The sequence below is a fragment of the Rhinoraja longicauda genome, chromosome 6 (assembly GCF_053455715.1).
Source record: "Rhinoraja longicauda isolate Sanriku21f chromosome 6, sRhiLon1.1, whole genome shotgun sequence".
Taxonomy (NCBI): Eukaryota; Metazoa; Chordata; class Chondrichthyes; order Rajiformes; family Arhynchobatidae; genus Rhinoraja; species Rhinoraja longicauda.
Window position 1 is genome coordinate 14,800,953 of NC_135958.1, and position 18,906 is coordinate 14,819,858.

Sequence of the window (18,906 nt, forward strand, 5' to 3'; positions counted from 1 at the left end):
TTACAAGAACAAAGACAATGCTTGCTAAAGAGACGCCAAGCACTGGGTTCTGAATGACCGTAACTGACCTCTGAACTGCCGTAGCAATAAGACCTTTCCCGGGAGGCAGCGTTTACACAATGTGATTGTTCAATTTGTCATGTTCCCTGTTAAAGTGAAGGAGGAGAGTTCAGACATATATTGTGTATAAAATCATAAGGGGAATTGATGGTGTTAATGCACAGAGTCTTCTACACAGGGTAGGGGAATCAAGAACCAGGGAACATAGGTTTAAGGTGAGAGGAGAAAGATTTAATAGGAACCTGAGGGGCAACTTTTTCACTCAGCGGTTGGTGGGTTTAGGGAATGAGTTGCCAGAGGAGGTAGTAAAGGCAGGAACAATAACAACATTTAAAAGACACTTGGACAGGTACTTGGATAGGAAAGGTTTAGAGAGATATGAGCCAAAGCCAGGCAAATGGGACTTAAATGGGCATCTTGTTCAGCATGGATGAGGTACTGAAGGGCCTGTTTCTTTGACTCAAAAAGAGTCAACATTGCATGTTAATGACCTTTGTGAGTTGGGCCTGTTATACTGTTCTAACAACAACTTACATAAGCTTGCCTCAACAGAGTTGCCAGTTGGTTAATAATAGTTTGAGCAAAGATGAGATGACCAGTGTAGAAGGAATGTGTCAATACTCTCGGCAAAGAGGTCTCTGACAGGGGAAAACAGTCAGTATTGGAACTGCCAAGGATGGAGACATCCCTGATGTAGGAATTATACTACAGTATGCTAATACACCTGGTTTGAGGACTAGGTTTAAAGGTTCATCTAAAAGGTCTTGCTGATCAAAAGAGATAGTACTGGGGAACTGATGCAATCTGTCAATAGCTTTATTTCTTTTAGAAGCACTTGAACAGCTATGCTACTGTTATATTTTATGTCCACATTTTCAGAATGAATTCATGCTGTGTCATTTCATTGACTGTTAATGGATGGTGGTTAATGGATTCCTCATTGAACAATGCTGATTGCACCTTCCTCACAATGATTTCCATTCTGCAGATGGTGACATGTCATGCCGAGCTAACATCCTGGTCACGGAGCTGTTTGATACGGAGCTTATTGGCGAGGGGGCACTGCTAAGTTACGAGCATGCTCACAAATACCTTGTCCAGGTGGGTTGAGGATATTGGGGCAAAGTGACTCCTGTTGTGGGACTCTGATTCCCCAGTGTCTGTTTCTGGTACTTGACTCACAGCAGTATAAATCTCTTCTTTATTTAATAATTTCTGCAAATCGAGAACGATCAAATCAAGCAAAGCAGGTTATGTTTTACAACCTGGTTCTGTTATTTCTTTCTATCCACTTTCCTCATGGCCACAGGATGAATGTGAGGCTGTTCCACATAGAGCCACCATTTATGCACAGCTGGTGGAATCAGAGCGGATGTGGGCCTGGAACAAATTGCTGCCAATTCACATTGGCATGGAGGACAGAAATGATAAGGTTATTTTACCAACAAAGGACATGGACATGTGTGCTGGGTGCCCTTGCGTCTATGACATTCAGCTCAATCAAGTGAACCGAAACCACTTCACCACACTTACAGAGGTTACAGAGATCTTCAGGTATGGTCAGTGGTTTCCTGCTGGAAAATTAATACTTATGAGAAGGGATAAACGAATTCAAAGTTTCCATCAAATGTCATTGCCTTTTTGTGGAATTATTTGTTTAGCTAAAGGTAGGTCTGTTTATTTAATTTTCTTGCTAAGTATGGGGGTTGCTGACGTTCCAAATAACTCTGATGACTCTTGAGAAAGTAGAGTTCTTGTGGGGTAGCTATGTTAGTAGATAATGAGTTGACATGACAAACTGCAGATGCTGGTTTACAAAATAGCCATAAAGTGGTGGAGTAACTCAGCGAGTCAAACAACATCTCTGAAGAACATGGATAGTGATGTTTTGAGATAGAGCCTAAGTTCAGTAATGAGATCCAGGACTTTGACTCAATGATGAAATGTTTCTAAGTTAAGGCAGTGTACGATTCAGAGGGAGGTTGGAGAGGTTGATTTTCCTTGCATCTGCTGCCACTGTCCTTTTAGGTGCGAGGGTTTGCATATTGTGAGGTGAAGCCTTGGTGATTGCTATACTACATTGCGGATTGACACAGTTCAGCCACAGTGTTACAATAGACAATAGGTGTAGGAAGAGGCCATTCGGCCCTTCGAGCCAGCACCGCCATTCAATGTGATCATGGCTGATCATTCTCAATCAGTACCCCGTTCCTGCTTTCTCCCCATACCCCCTGACTCCGCTATCCTTAAGAGCTCTATTTAGCTCTCTTGAATGCATTCAGAGAATTGGCCTCCACTGCCCTCTGAGGCAGAGAATTCCACAGATTCACAACTCTCTGACTGAAAAAGTTTTTCCTCATCTCTGTTCTAAATGGCCTACCCCTTATTCTTAAACTGTGGCCAGTGACTGAGTGAGCGAGTGACTGCTTAAGGTGGATGTTAGAGTGAAGATTGAGCTGCTATTTTTTCAATGTTATCAAGTTTCTTGGTGCTACACTCATCCAGATAAAGGATTAGTATTTAAACATTCCTGACTTGTATCGTGTAGTTGGTGGAAAGGGTTTAGAGAGTCACTATCAAAGGAATGCTTGGTCTTTGATTTGCTTTTGTCGTCACATTTATGGCTAGTTCAGTTAAGTTTCGTGTTGATGGTGGCCTCCCAGGACATTAAGGTAGGGCATTAATGATAGTTTGTTAAATGTCAAGGAACATAGTTACATTCTTTCCTGATGGAAATGGTAATTGCTTGACATCTGGATGTTACTTGCCACTTGCTTGCTTAACCCTGGATATTGCCCAGTTATGCTGGGTGTGGGTTGAACTTAATGATCCGTACAGTTGCGAATAGAAGTGAGTCTGTATAATTATGAATGAACATCTCCCTTTCTGGCCTTATGACAGGGGGAAGATTATTGATAAGCAGCTGAGAATGGAGAGTAAGGGCATAGTCTATTAAATGTGTTATGCTAATTCACATGCTACCTAAGGCAGGCCTAGTCTAGAAGGAATGTCATTCAGTTACTGCCATTAATGGAATTTACAATAATTCACCCAGGGTGCATCTCATTAACCTCGGTGTATAATATGAAATCCTCTTCGGCTGAGAAAGGGCTATGGTTGGTGATCATTCACAGCTTCCCTTGCTCATGTTTGGCAGGCTGCCATGAAATATCCCCACATCTGCATTGAACATCGGGGTTTGCTGATACCACTCCCAATATTCACATTCCTGGCTGGACTTCCCACCGGGAGAGGACATTCCCCATCCGGTTCTGGAGTTACTTGTAAATAATAATTTTACTTCTTTAAAGGGCGTGAGTGAACTTGACAAGTTTATGCAATAGTTCAGTAGTTATGTGATCCCTGTTATGAAATCTTTGTATTTAACTGAATTTGAAATCACCGGCCACCATGGTGGAATTCAAGCTCTGATCTCCAAATCACTGGTCCAAACTTTGGTGCAGTAGCATAACTGGAATGCAACCAAACCTCTAAATAGCTTGGAATGCCTTCCAATTTTTCTCATCAGTATAAAGTATTCCGAGTTAAGATGGGCATGTAAATCATACAATTTTTTATTATCTTGCTTAAGCTCACAGAACAAAGAGAGGCTTAATTTTCTAATATCTTGCTTTCTCTGCAGAGTGGATTTCAGTAAAGCAGTGAGTAGCTCTCCAGCCCTGCACACTGTGCAGGTCCAAGCAACTGGCAGTGGGCAAGCCCATGTTGTACTGTCCTGGTGGGACATGGAAATGGACCCTGAAGGAACCATCAGATGTACTATGGCACCATACTGGGCACATCCGACTCCAAATAATATTCAGGTAAGGCTGTATGTTGGTTCTATGATATGAGCGCTAATAACCAGAAGTGGTGGTGGAGTAGTAGTGAGCTTTAGCAGTTGTAAACTCATAAGGAAATGAGATATACTGCAAAGAATGCAATTCAATATTTCAGAGTAGGCTTTGATCAGGTCCCTCTTCTGAAGTATTGCTCTGCAGTATTTTCTGCACATCTGAGAGGGCACATGTGGGTTCCGGGTTAAAATATCGATTGGTTTATTATTGTCATGTGTATCCAGAAACAGTGAAAAGATTTGTTTGCATGCTATCCAATTGAATAAAACAATACGCGATTACAATCAAGCCATACACAAGGCCAATGGATAGTGCAAAGAGAAAAATACAGTATTATGGTGTTACAAGTACAGACAAAAAGTCCATGGTCTGTAATGAGGTAGGTTGGAAAATTGGAACTACACCCTAGTGTATGGAAGGACTGTTCAGTAGTCTGATAACAGCAGGGAAGAAGCTGTTCTTTCTGTGTTTACAGACTTTTGCATCTTCCTCTGGGTAGGAGAGGGGGGAAGAGGGAATGACTGGAGTGAAAAAGGTCCTTGAATATGTTGGCTGCTTTCTCAGGGCAGCATGAAGTGTGGATGGAGGAGAGGGGTGGAGTGAGGCTGGTCTGTGGTGGACTGGGCTACAATCACATCTCTGCAATTTCTTGTGGAATTGGGCAAATCTGTTGCCAAACCAAGCTGTGATGCATCCCGATGGGTTACGATCTACAGTGCATCTGGAGAAGTTGAAACATTTTGATTTTGCAGGGTATTCAATCAAATCAGATAATATTATGCTTTTGGTTCCTTGGTCATAGTATACATTATACTTGTACCTAGTCTGTATAGTTCTGTTAGAGCATCCTTCCTCAAATAAGGAGAACCAAGATAGAATTATGCCACACACAAAACTCCCAATGGTGTCTCAATAAGATATGTATAGGTATTGCTGGCATCCTTGCAATAATAATCCCTGTCACCATTGAGATAATAATCAGTCAGAATCAAAGTGGCTAACCTCACATTTATCCACATTAAAATGCATTTGCCTATTCACCTATCTTGTCAAAATTACATTGGAGCTTCTTTGCACCCTTCTCACCACTCAAACGTCTTCTCCCTCCCCCCCCCCCCCCCCCCTTGCTTTTGAGTGTACTGTGAGTTGCTGGGGCCCAAGCACATGATCCATGCAGCACCCTACCAATAACTCCCTGCCCCCTGGAAAAAGACCTGTCTATTCCTACCCTCTAACAGACAATTTTTAAATTCATGCTAGTATGTTACTTTCAATCTATGTAGTTTAATTTTGCACACTATCCTCTTATGTGGGACTGTTAACAAAAACTTGGTTGCGAACAAATATTTGTTGATAGTGTTGCTTTTATATTTTTCACTTTTGGCAACTGGAGAGTTCAGTCAAGCAATGCTAGCTCTTTTGAGAGCTCTTCATCATCTCTAGCTTAATTTTATGTTTGACTTGACCGCGGGAGAAGACGGCAGGGGAAGAGAAAAGACATTCTGGCCTTCCATCACAGTGAGGAGGTGACTGAAGGAGACTCACTGTGATGGATGTTTCTTTTGTTTGGTGTTGGTTTATGATTGTATGTGTTATTGCATATTTTTATTGCTTATTTTTATTGGTCTTATTGTTGAACTGCGGGTAATTTTTCATTTCACTGCACATTTATGTGTATGTGACAAATAAATTGACTATTGACTGCACCTTGTATCTGAGTCCGAAATTTAGTTATTCTTGTTCATCAGTGGCGGGATCATTGGATGCAGTGTGTGTACTTCCTACCCCAGGGGATACCCGTTCAAGAAGGGGAATGTCTGCGTATTTCAGCCATGCACGATGACTACTCTTTGTGGTATAAACTACAGTGCTGCAGGTATGTAATATAGAATCATTATTTATTGTGCTGGACAGGCGAAGAATACTCAGTGCAGATTGTAATCCTTGCAGACTGTACTTTTCCGAACACACTTGCTCGTTAATGTAATTAAAATATATTATATGTTGATGCCATTATTTGTATCCTATGTGTACAAATTTGTACAGTGTGTACATAAGCTCCGTACTATGTATCCACAAAATACCCTTGTGCCTTACATTGTCCATGATTCCTTATCTAGATTTACTTCTTGTACTATCTGGCCTATTTATTTGCCCTTCATCTGGAAGTGTTCCAAGACTGAGAACATTCAGGACTGAGGAAATAAGAAATAATATGGCTCTAGTTTGTCTGACTAACTTTGTGCTCCACAGTGATGAGCGTGAAGCTGAAGTGCTGAGTGAACGCCCACTGTGCTCCTGTCAGGCCCATCTCATGTGTAATAGGCAGCGATTTGGAGAGCTAAATGACCAACAAAGGAACAACACCTACATCAAGGCCCTGAAAACAGTGAGCACTTTGGAATATTTTATTAGACACAACTCATGTTGGAATCTGTGCACAGAAAATTGATCTAAAAAACAGATACTAGAAGTCTGAATTATAAACAAGTAATACTGGAAACACTCAGAAGATCAGGCAGCATCTGTGAAGAGAGAAGCGGAGTTAATGTTTCAAATCAGAGACCCTTTGTTAGAATGGAGACACAAGAGAATGTAGATTCTGGAATCTGGACATTTTGTGATCTTGACTGCAAAATGTGAAGTTTGTATCCCTCCACAGATGCTGCCTGAACCGCTGTGTTCCTCTCACTGCTTGGTCTTTTGCCCTTTGTTCGTAAGGTAGTTAGATGGTAACAACAGTAACTGGGCAAGGAGCACCTGATCAAAGAATAATATTACACTAAAGGAACAACATGTCTGTACTGCAAATTTCCGTGAACAATTAGTTAGCCCCTTTACTCTTCCCTTTTTTCTAGAACCCTGCAGTTTTTTGTTCTTCAAATATTATACAATTCCTCTTTGAATGTAAACGTGACAACCAAAGGCAAACTGCAAAACTTTGGAATGGTGGGTTAGCACATCACTGTTGGTAATTAATATATACACACACACACACTGACTGCACTGCTGTACATCCTATCATTTCTCCAGTATCTTCAGTTCCAATTTTGTTGCCATGCCACAAGATGAATAGGTGGAAGGAAAGCAGCTGAAGTGTTGTTAATATTCCATTCTATCGTAGAAGATGAATGGGTTCCATCAGCAAAGCAAACTGATCTTCACAGACCAGGTATAGTCGAAATATTAAGCGCTGGATAAAGAATTGGGTAATCATATCATATCATATCATATATATACAGCCGGAAACAGGCCTTTTCGGCCCACCAAGTCCGTGCCGCCCAACGGTCCCCGTACATTAACACTATCCTACACCCACTAGGGACAATTTTTTTTTTTTTTACATTTACCCAGCCAATTAACCTACATACCTGTATGTCTTTGGAGTTTAATGTTATTTTAGAGCTTTGCACCTTAGAATTAACTGAGGGCACAAAGAGTTCCGTGTACCTTATTTGATCATGATGGTTATGGATTTTACTGTGTTGTGTCTTCAGATTCTGAAGCCAGATGCCGTGTGCATGACCATCGGTGATGGCAGCCTGCTCTCTATCTTCGCTCATTTGCTGGGTGCTGCACAGGTATGGACATCATTGTAGGTCAGGGTTGAAGGTGAGCACTTGGGTATAATTCTCTGTCCCATTTTGTCTAGGAGTTGCTTTTCCTACTGTTCTCTACATGGCTGGGGTTTTTTTTGCAGCTCAGTCTGCTGAGCATCGGAATGCCATTTGACCTTGAGGCTTGCGATTGAGTTCAATTTTTGACATCTTGCTGAATGACCCATGCTCATATTTCTAGCTTTCTTGGCTTGTTCTCCGGTATTCACCTGGCAGAGTCAGATACCTAAAATGGATTCTGTGCCCGGCATTGATGGTAGGATTCCAATGATTGGCAATGGAATTTAATCTCCAATAAAAGCCATTTGCTTGCTGTTGATGTGGCGCTGAATCATCTATATTACCCAAGTGCCCACCTCATTAGCAAGGTTTAATTTTCCTCATGATTCAGAATCCTTGTGCTAAGCTGGATGATGGAAGAATGTGACTAAAATTTAATAGAATCATAGAATTGTTACAGCACAGAAAAGAGCCATTTGTTTAGTTTATTATTTGTTGTCACATGTACCGAGGTACAGTGAAAAGCTTTTGTTGCGTGTTAACCTGTCAGCGGAAAGACTATATATGATTACAATCGAGACATCCACAGTGTACAGATACAGATAAAGAGAATAACATTTAGTGCAAGATAAAGTCCAGTAAAGTCCTATTAAAGATAGTCCGAGGGTCTCCAGTGAGGTAGATAGTAGCTCAGGACTACTGTAGTCTATAAAGTAGTGATTATGAGTGAATTTATGCTGATGTTAACTGGCAATAAGGGACAAAGAGGGTGAGGAATTTTTGAAGAATGTTCAGGTGGACAGTAGGCTTCTGGTCGAATGAGGAAGGAGACTTGGTGCCGGGAATGAGGCCAATCAAGAGAAATAAAAATCAGCGGGGAATGTTTGTCGAACAGTGATCAATGTTTCATAAATTCTGAATAACAATAGAAAAGGATATGGATAAGTCAAAGGGAAAGAAAGCCATTGTCAATGAGAGTAGAACTGATCTGGCCCAGGGAAATTGGAAGTGCAGGCAAAATGTAATTCAGTTATGGATGGGCATGAAGGAGGCCATCAATGGTCGAGGTATATTAACACATGGGAAAATGTTAGAGCTAGTAAAACCAGAATTCAGTGGATGACCAATGATGTGGGTGGGGAGTGAAATAAATCAGGGCAAAGGGTGCATAATTGATAATACAATTGAGAACCAGGGTATTTGAAGGTAGTTCAGAGGGGAAGTGAAAACGGAATTAAGTGTAAACGAGAGTTTGAGACCAGACTGTTAGTTAACCTTAATCTCTTATAAGTAATGTAATAACTACATGTAAATAATAAATGTGAAATAAGAAGAAAGATCCGACTGATCAAGAGCATTGAACTGCTAGAATCTCAGGTAAAGAATCAAGTGTTGACCTTTAGGTGGCCATAAAGGACACTTTCAGTTTTATCTGGCTGGTGTTTTACTCAGGTTCAACATAACTGTCCTGTTTTAGCACTCTCCATACTCCTTAGGATCCTTGAGTCCTGCCTTTTTTTAAGGATATGCAGTCCTTCTGTTTCTGTACACACTTTAGAATTGGAATTTACGGCACTCCTGGATAAAATTCTTGTTGGCATTTAATCCATAACTGGACCATACTTCAAATAGCCCTTGCTTTCCCTCTCTCTCCATCCCCTCCCCCTTTCCAGTTCTTCCACCAGTCTTCCTGTATCCGACTACATTCAATCTCTGTCCCGCACACTCCCCTGACATCACTCTGAAGAAGGGTCTCGACCCGAAACATCACCCATTCCTTCTCTCAAGAGAAGCTGCCTGTCCCGCTGAGTTAATCCAGCATTTTGCGTCTTATCGTGGACCAAACTATATATATGTTCCTGTTTTTGACTAACTCTGTGTTTCTGTAGGTTTACAGTCTGGAGATTTCTGCCATGTCAAGACGCGTAATGGGGAATGTGAGTTTGCATCCATTGAACTGAGCTTACTTGAATTTTTATTGTTGGAGCAAAGCAATTTTGTATAGTGGATAGAATGACGCATTGTGCAGCTGGAACCTTGAAGAAAGATGTATTGCGGGCTGCAGTAAACAAATGAGCTCCTAGCCCCTTGGTTTAGTGCGGTCAATTGGTGGACTTGGCCCCAGGGCTGAGTACAGTCTATCGACGGACTCAGCCACAAGGTGAAGTCTTGGCTCCAGGATGTGGTGCAATGACCTGCCTCCAGTGTACTGAGGATGTGGTGCATTGAACTGGTGGACTTGTAGTTTAGCAGTGTTCTGCAGTGCCTGTTGGACTCAGTCTCGGTTTGATGCGGCGTGTTAGTGTACACCTGTCTAACAATGTGATTAAGTGTGCTGATGTACCCCTGCTTCTTGATGTTAGGTGGTCAACTTGTTAAACCAACATCCCCTCCATTTACCTGCTGAAAATGATGCCATAATACCATTATTTGATAAACAGAATGTTGTCCTTGTAAATGACTCATTTTCCCGTGAATAGTATTAAAAAGATTCACTGGCCATCATTATCGTGCAAATTGTGTATTAATCAGTGACTCTATTTTACACGCATGTTCTGCCAAAACTGTATTGTTGATTTATCTTGACTCTCTCCGCCCCCCCCCCCCCCCCCCCTGCTTTCAGCCATTTTAATTCACACAAGTGATTTTGTTGTTGTCAATGGTCAACCATCCCGGCCCCTAGACATTGCAGCATGAGCTCCACAGATCAGTTTCCTGAGCACAACAAAATTAAGCTGCTTCAACCCGAGGTCAGATGTGGGATGTTTGTTGCCAAAAGCACAATATCCAATTCCATCTGCAACACCTCAGCATATGAAACAGTCTATGCCTACATGCAGTGAGACCTATATAACATGCAGAAAGGGTTAACTTGTCAAACGTGAGGCATGGCCATCTCCAATAATAATTTCTACTCATGACTTTTCATGGCATTACAATTATTTGAAGTCCCATCAGCAAAGTCTGGGGTGGGGTGGGGGGGTGGTGGGATTGAATCGTAGGTCAAAATCTTGACTGGACCCACCACATAAATACTGCACCTACAAGTGTGGTTCAGAATTTGGGTAGCCTCATGCAAAAACATATATCCCAACACCCCAAGGCCTATCCACCATGTTACACGGCATAGGTTAGGAGTGTGATGGTCTATCCGTGATGGATGGGTGCAGCTTCAACAATACTAAAAAAAAAAGGAACACCTTTTCAGGTCAAAAAGCCCCAGCGATTGAAATACTGCTGTTTCCATCATAAGCAGCTATTCCCTTCACTTCCAGTGCACTATGGCTGCACTTGAGCAGCCTACAAAAGCACCTACTTGCCTATGTTGCTCCAATAGTTCCCAACACACAACCTCTACCATCAAGAAGAACGACTAGCAAGGGATAGACACAAAATGCTGGAGTAACTCAGCGGGACAGGCAGCACCTCTGGAGAGCAGGAATGGGTGACATTTCGGGTCAAGACCCTTCTTCAGACTCATGGGAACATCAGAAGCTGCATGTTGCTCTCCAAATTGCTCATCATTCTGCTTTAGAAATATGTTGCAGTTCCTTCATGGCTGTGTTACATCCAGGAATTCCCTATCCAACAGTACTGTGGGCAAAATCTCCGTAAAGCAGTAACTGCATTTCAAACATAGTCCATATGTTATGAAATGCTTCAGGATATCCTAGAGATGTGTTTATGTTTGATAGTTTATCCGTAACATGTTTTATCAGTGCATTAGGGTTGTCACATGAATCAGGCCACTAAATCTTTTATATATATGATTCTCAGATTTTAGCTGCTAATGGATTGACTGGAAAGGTGATAGTTTCTGACAAAAGTCCGGAGCAGCTAACACCTGTGGACCTAGATAACAACCAGGTGAGCCCGTACTTGAGTTAAAATCAAGGTAAATGTGGTTCATTTGTAAGCCTCTATCATGCTTTTTTAGTTTATTTAATAAAGTAATCCATGTTTCAAAAATACAAGGCTTTGACCAGGCTGAAACTTTATACGAACCTGTTCTTGCACTCCCAGTTTCTCAGGCTAAGGAGCTTATTTTATCTAAAATTAGTAACCAACCTATTATTGCACCACATTTCCTAATCAGAATGGACAATGATGCAGTAACAGGCCCATCAGTCACTTGTGTCTGTAAGCAACCACAATTGATTTTACACATCCAATTCATGTTACTATACTTGCTGTATTTTGTAATTGCTGTTCTTGACAAATTGAGCTGCCATTACATTCAGCAATTTCCTGCAGCAATAGACTGCTTGCTGAGTAAATAGATTTTTTTAACTGAAGTAAATAAGAGCAATAATTCCTGCTGCAGGTTTCAACTTTAAAGTGCCACACAGGATTTGAGCTCATGGAATTAGGAGTAATGTGTCAATTGGGTTTGAAGATAATGGACAGAAATAAATGATTACACAATGTATTTTTGGGTTAGCACTTTGTAACTGAGGAGGTGCTGGAAGTTTTAATTATTTAAGTTCGATAGCTGTGAATTAGATGAAGGGAGCAGGTGTAAGGTATCCCAATTTTGTCGCTAATACAAAGCTCTGGGAAAATAAACTCTAAAGAGTGCAAAGAGTTTGAAAATAGATATAAAGTGAATGGGCAAAAAGTCAGCAAAGATTAAATATGGGAAATGTAAAATTTTATGCATTGGCAGAAATAAGAAAAAACAGTATTTGTTTTAATAGACCAGTAAATGTTGTTAGGCTGATAGGCTTGTTTCTTGAATCCAAAAATCTAGGCTGTTGCGGGATTGAGAGAAGTACATAATCATCAGCAGTAAAATTTGGATGCAAAGTGCAGAGGAGGACTTGAAAAGTGATTTATAAAGACAGCCAAATCTTTCAATTGTTACAACAGCAGAATAAAATTGTGTGTTTATTCTGTTTCTGAAATTCAGTCTGTTCTTTGTTTTGACGCTGTGATGTAGTTACCTAATTATTGTTCAAATATACACGTTAACCTAAATATTGAGCTTGGGCAAACTATCTGTCATGGTGAGGTGCCCTACCAAGCCAAATTAAATCTTGTCCTCGGAGACAGAAGGAACTGCAGATGTTAGTTTACAAAAATAGACACAAAGTGCTGGAATAATCTAGCAGGTCAGGCAGCATCTCCAGAGAACATGGATAGGTGACCCTTCAGGTCAGAACCCCTCTTCAGACAGCTTGTGGTGGTGCGATGTAGAGAGTTGTAGGAGAGGTGGGGGCAGGACAAAGCTTGGCAAGTGATGGGTGGATACAGGTGAAGAGGGTTTTTGATAGTTAGATTGTTGGATAAAGGCCCGAGATGAAGAGACAAAAACTATGAGGTAAGGATAGAAGAGGTATAATTGTGGAGCCAGTGGAAGGAATATAGGTGGAGGGGGCAGGGGAGAAATGGGTCTGAATCCTGGTGGGGCCCAGGGAAGAGAGGAAGGGGGAAGCAGGGAGTGGGGGTTGTTAGGAAGTTAGTTACCTGAAATTGGAGAGTTCAGTGTTCATAATATTAGGCTGTTGGCCTCACCAGTGGGATATGAGATGCTGTTCCTCTAATTTATGTGTAGCCTCACTCATGCAAGAGAGAAAGCCCAGGACAAAAAAATCAGTATGGGAATGGAAAGAGGAGCTAAAGTGGTTAGCATCCAGGATATCCAGCAAGCCTTGGCAGACCAAGCGCAAGTGTTTAGCGAAACAGTTGCCGAGTCTCCTCTTGGTCTCACTGATATAAAGGCGACAACAACCTTGAGTTTGAAACTGAAATTTTGTTGCGTTGGATTTCTCATCCCTTACATATTATCGACTTCTGTTGGCCTCCAATTAGAACCTTGCCTTTGGCTCTTTAATTTCCTTCCTTTAAGACGATCCTTAAACCCCACCTCTTGACATTGCTTTTGTTTAAATGATTAGTCTTGCTTTTTGTGGCTCAGAAACCAAGTTTGATGATTTACCTGAAATTGGGTTTTACTGGTTTTTAAGTGCTCTTCTGTGACTTCTTAATCCATGTCTCAATATAGTGCATGGGGTGGAGTGTGTAGCTCAGTATTGCTTACTGGAGATCTTAACATTTAATTGCATCCAGACTGAAGGTGAATCAAGTGAATGGGTTTGCTGTGATTGGTTTTAATAGAATTCTTCTTGTGGTGCTTTGGCCATTGACATGTTATTATAGAACAATTGACCCTTTCTAAAACAAGTGTGACCTGTTTTCTGTAATTAAACTAGCAGGCTGTGCAGAATAACTAAGGCCACAGAATTTTGTCAGGATCCACAGACATGCTTGGAAAATAATTCACTGCTGAGGAATGTAGAAAGAGGTTTTAGATTTGGGAACATGTATGGTTATTGAAGCAAATGTAACTACGAACAATATATAGCTGATGAATGCTCATCCAAGAAAATTGGATTATACAAGTCCACAGGTCATAATGTTTATGGTATAATGTTCATGGTTTGAGCTGTAGGTTGTAAGTCACCCTGGCACTCTGTCTGGGTGCTTTCATTGTATATGCTCAAATAAAACAGTGAGCAAAGAAAGTGAGTTTTGACTGATTACTGATGAGGTGGGTTTTAAAATCCTACAATGTGTTTGTTGTATTATACTCGCTTTTCATGTGTATTTTTTTTCCCCCTGGGTTGTTTCTGTGCCAGATATCAGTTCTGATCGGGGAGCCATTCTTCACCACCAGCCTTTTACCTTGGCACAACCTTTACTTCTGGTACGCGCGGACCTATCTGGCTAAGCACCTGGGTAGTGAATTCACTGTGCTGCCGCAGTCTGCCACACTGTTTGCGATGGCTGTTGAGTTTGAGGTGAGCAAAAGAACTGGCCAAAGATGATCTAAGTGGAGGGTGCGGTCAGTCGTGGCAAAATTTAAGGAGTGGAGGATAACTTGGTCAGAGAGCAGAGTCTTGGTAAGCAGTTGATTTTTAAGCTGGATAGTGGTAGGTCCAAGAGTCAACTAGGACCATTACTTTATTCAGTGAATCTAAGACATGGGCATGAGTGTACAACATACAAAACTGTAAAGTAGACAGTCAGGCAGCAGATGAAAAGTAATGCAGACAAGTCTGAAGTGATTCATTTTGACAGGAGGATTAAATAACACAGTTCTAAAAGTGTCTAGGAACAGAGAGACTTGCATACAAAAAAATACACAAAAGGTGCTGCAGTAACTCGGTAGTCAGGCAGCATCTCTGGAGAACATCGATATTTGATGTTTCTGGTCACGACCCTTCTTCAGTCCTGACCCGAAAAGTCACCTATCCAGAGATGCTGCTTGACCCGTTGAGTAACTCTAGCACTTTGTGTCTTTTTTTGTAAACCAGCATCTGCAGTTTCTTGTGTCTACCGAGACTTTCGTACAGATTTTCATAATACCTTTGTTGTAAAAACAAAGAAAAAAACTGTATAGGATCCCGAGTTTCATAAAATAGAGAATGAAAAATTAACCTATATAGGTTGAACCTATATAAAGTAACTGCTTTGACCACAGTTTGAGAATGTAGCCAAAGTGGTATGAGGGCTAGTTAGGCTTTTGATCTGGAGGATTCGGTTGAGGTTCACAATGGCAGATGAGGAATTAAAATTAAAATAATTGAATAAATTTGAATTGAAAGGTTTGTTCAATGATGGTGACCATGAAAAAACCAGATGGTCATAAAAAACCAACAGGGTGCCAGCATTCTGATGAAAGGAAATCTGTCATCGTTATCTAACCCTGTTGCTCCCAGCACATTACCGTGGTTGACATTTTATTGATAGACAATAGGTGCAGGAGGAGGCCATTCGGCCCTTCGAGCCAGCACCGCCATTCAATGTGTTCATGGCTGATCATTCTCAATCAGTACCCCATTCCTGCCTTCTCCCCATACCCTCTGACCGCTATCCTTAAGAGCTCTATCTAGCTCTCTCTTGAATGCATTCAGAGAATTGGCCTCCACTGCCTTCTGAGGCAGAGAATTCCACAGATTCACAACTCTGACTGAAAAAGTTTTTCCTCATCTCAGTTCTAAATGGCCTACCCCTTATTCTTAAACTGTGGCCCCTTGTTCTGGACTCCCCCAAAATTGGGAACATGTTTCCTGCCTCTAACGTGTCCAACCCCTTAATAATCTTATACGTTTCGATAAGATCTCCTCTCATCCTTCTAAATTCCAGTGTATACAAGCCTAGTCGCTCCAATCTTTCAACATATGATCGTCCCGCCATTCCGGGAATTAACCTAGTAAACCTACGCTGCATGCCCTCAATAGCAAGAATATCCTTACTCAAATTTGGAGACCAAAACTGCACACAGTACTCCAGGTGCGGTCTCACTCGGGCCCTGTACAACTGCAGAAGGACCTCTTTGCTCCTATACTCAACTCCTCTTGTTATGAAGGCCAACATTCCATTCCATTTCTTCACTGCCTGCTGTACCTGCATGCTTCCTTTCAGTGACTGATGCACTAGGACACCCAGATCTCGTTGTACGTCCCCTGTTCCTAACTTGACACCATTCAGATAATACTCTGCCTTCCTATTCTTACCACCAAAGTGGATAAGCTCACACTTATCCACATTAAACTGCATCTGCCATGCATCCGCCCACTCACACAACCTTTCCAAGTCACCCTGCAACCTCATAGCATCTTCCTCACAGTTCACACTACCACCCAGCTTTGTATCATCTGCAAATTTGCTAATGGTACTTTTAATCCCTTCATCCAAGTCATTAATGTATATTGTAAATAGCTGCGGTCCCAGCACCGAGCCTTGCGGTACCCCACTACCCATTTATCCCCACTCTTTGCTTTCTGTCTGTCAACCAATTTTCTATCCATGTCAGATCCACTCAGATCAAGGGCCAATTTTGAATGGACATTAAACGTTGTTCTTGCTATTTCCTTGGCCCTATATTCAACAGGCCAGAGTCCTGCAGAACCGCCAAATAATTGAAATTCCCAATTATTTGAACTATGTACCCCTGCTGGCTGGCTGGGGAAGTGCAGCTCCTAATATTACTCTTGTGTGTTCCAAAAACAGAAAATGCTGCAAACTCTCAGCAAGTCAGACTGCACTGTTGGAATTGGAAAATAATAAATTTCAAAAAAAAAGTAATTTTAAGTTGCAGATGAAATGGTAGAAAGAATGGGTGAGGCATTATTTCCATAGATACTGCCCATTTGTCCTCTCTCTCCCTCTCTAGGACCTCTGGCATATCCGTGCACCCTGCAGGGAATGCAAAGGCTTTGATGTCAACCTCATGGATGAGATGATACAGGTAAGAACTTTGACGATGGTGTTTTTGGAATATCGGTTGCCTGATTTGGACGGCTGGGTTAGACAGTTGTGGGAACTGATTTAGATAGTTGTGTGAACTGGATTTAGTGCCGGGTGACTTGGCTTTGTATTCAGAGGAAGTTGAGTGGGCAGTTGAAAGCCATTTAATATTCACTGGGAAGCATGTCCAGCTATGTTTCACAGAGTGCCATGGAATCTTTGTCAGTCTGAAAACATTGAAAACCTTAACATCTTGTCTGTATTCTACCTCCTAGAATGAATTGGCAACCTAAGATTTGTATTTGTCTATAAGGTGAGACACAGTCATAGTCATGAAGCCGGCAACTGAATCACAGATGACATGCATCACCTGCATGTATTTGTGTGCATGTTTGATTTTGCAATGTATTGGACGGGGTCAGTAAAGTTATGTTGCAACATTCATTCTCTACTTTGTTCTCAATTTTCTTGTGTAATTTCTTGCCAGAATTCCTTGAATTTCCGGGAGAGTCAGGAGGCTGAGCCTCACCCTCTTTGGGAATATCCCTGCAGAGCACTCAGTGACCCATGCCAGATCCTCGTCTTTGATTTTTACCGTGAGGTACCAGAGCAGTCAATCTGCTCGGCCGGCTCGATGCAGCTCTTGAGGTATGGAGAACAGCAAGTGGTTCCTGTAAGGAGGAGAAATGTTTCTCGGGGAAGGCTTTTAAAGGGCGGGAATGATGAGACCAATACCTGCTTTCCCACAGTGCTCCTCTCTTTTATAAGGCAATTGGTAAGGTGATGCATCAAAGACTTGCAGAAAATAAAAGCTACTGGGGCTGGTGTATGAAATGGATGGAAGATTGGTCGGCTGACCAGGAAATGGGGAATAGGCATGAATATGCCGTGCTTTCATCTCGTTCCTACCATCAGGAATAAGATGCAGGAGCCTGAAAACCGTGACCACCAGATTCTAGAGCAATTTCTTCCCACCAACCGCCAGGCTCTTGAACTCTGCGCCACTCCCACTAACATAAGACTTGGGAGCAGAATGAGACCATCCGGCTCATTGAGTATACTCCGCCATTCAATCATGGCTGGTCTATTTCTTAACCCCAATCTCCTGCCTTCTCCCTGTAACATGTGATGCTTTTACTAATCAAGAATCTATCAATCTCTCCTTTAAAAATCCCCAATGTCATGGCCTCCGCAGCCATCTATGGCAATGAATTCCAGATTCATCATGCCCTGACTAAAGAAATTCCTCATCATCTCCAGGTCCTTGTGTAATTCTTTTTTATAAGGCCTATCACGGCCTCAGGCCTGCAATGTTGCCACCTTTTCAAAATCTGAAGTACCTTGGAAGTATTTAATTCTCAATATTGGTCATCGTGTAACCATATTTCTACAGCATCTAGATGGCCAAATCCATTTATCTCGACCATGGGTGGATTGCCTGTGCACTATTCTAGCCTACATCATATCATGACATAAATCTCTCCTGTTTAGCTGCCAAACTTGTATTTGCTTTTGCTTTTGATTTGTTCATGGTGTTTCAATTGAAATAAAAAAGTATTGATATATAAAAAAACATTTTCACGTCACTCCATAGCTTTTTACTCAGCCCCAGTTCACTCTGCACCTCTGCAGATTGTTATTTATTAAGGTTCCATTCATCTTTTCTTTTAAAATTAAAAGTTTTAATTTCAATTGAAGTATAAGCTTAGAAAATTCAAGTAATGTTTTGTTTTCTAGATCTGGCACTTGTCATGGAGTAGTGCTTTGGATGGACTATTGCCTAACCAAAGACATCATTGTCTCCACGGGGTTAACCAGGTTTCATTCTGATATGGTAAGGCTTTTTATTGAACTTCACAGGAAGCTCGAGTCCAGTGGGATCTCAACATAGTAAATCTTAGTTAATCAGGCTCACTGGTGGTACTGGACAGGCAGATTTTCCAAACTTTATTCCCATTAACACTCCATCCCAGCTCAAATGCTTTTTTTTTTTAGATGCCATGCAACAGTATTCTAGTTTTACAATGAACCTGCTAGGTTTTTCGCGAAAGAAGATCCTGTTTCAAGGGAGCATGGAGGCAGGGCCCAGGTGTGATGAGTAGGGGGTTGGGGGTGAAGTG

At 41.6% G+C, this 18,906-nt stretch overlaps 1 protein-coding gene across 1 annotated transcript in view; it reads left to right on the plus strand.

The window, feature by feature from the left end:
• Window positions 1-18,906, plus strand: part of prmt7 (protein arginine methyltransferase 7) — a 32,429-nt gene that overhangs the window by 9,231 nt on the left and 4,292 nt on the right. The window contains exons 5-16 of the mRNA XM_078400513.1: window positions 1,049-1,161; window positions 1,370-1,614; window positions 3,704-3,884; window positions 5,666-5,793; window positions 6,171-6,306; window positions 7,415-7,498; window positions 9,424-9,471; window positions 11,312-11,401; window positions 14,173-14,334; window positions 16,713-16,787; window positions 17,274-17,434; window positions 18,524-18,620. Of these exons, the coding sequence (XP_078256639.1) occupies window positions 1,049-1,161; window positions 1,370-1,614; window positions 3,704-3,884; window positions 5,666-5,793; window positions 6,171-6,306; window positions 7,415-7,498; window positions 9,424-9,471; window positions 11,312-11,401; window positions 14,173-14,334; window positions 16,713-16,787; window positions 17,274-17,434; window positions 18,524-18,620 (1,520 nt within the window). The remainder of the gene's footprint in view (window positions 1-1,048; window positions 1,162-1,369; window positions 1,615-3,703; window positions 3,885-5,665; window positions 5,794-6,170; window positions 6,307-7,414; window positions 7,499-9,423; window positions 9,472-11,311; window positions 11,402-14,172; window positions 14,335-16,712; window positions 16,788-17,273; window positions 17,435-18,523; window positions 18,621-18,906) is intronic.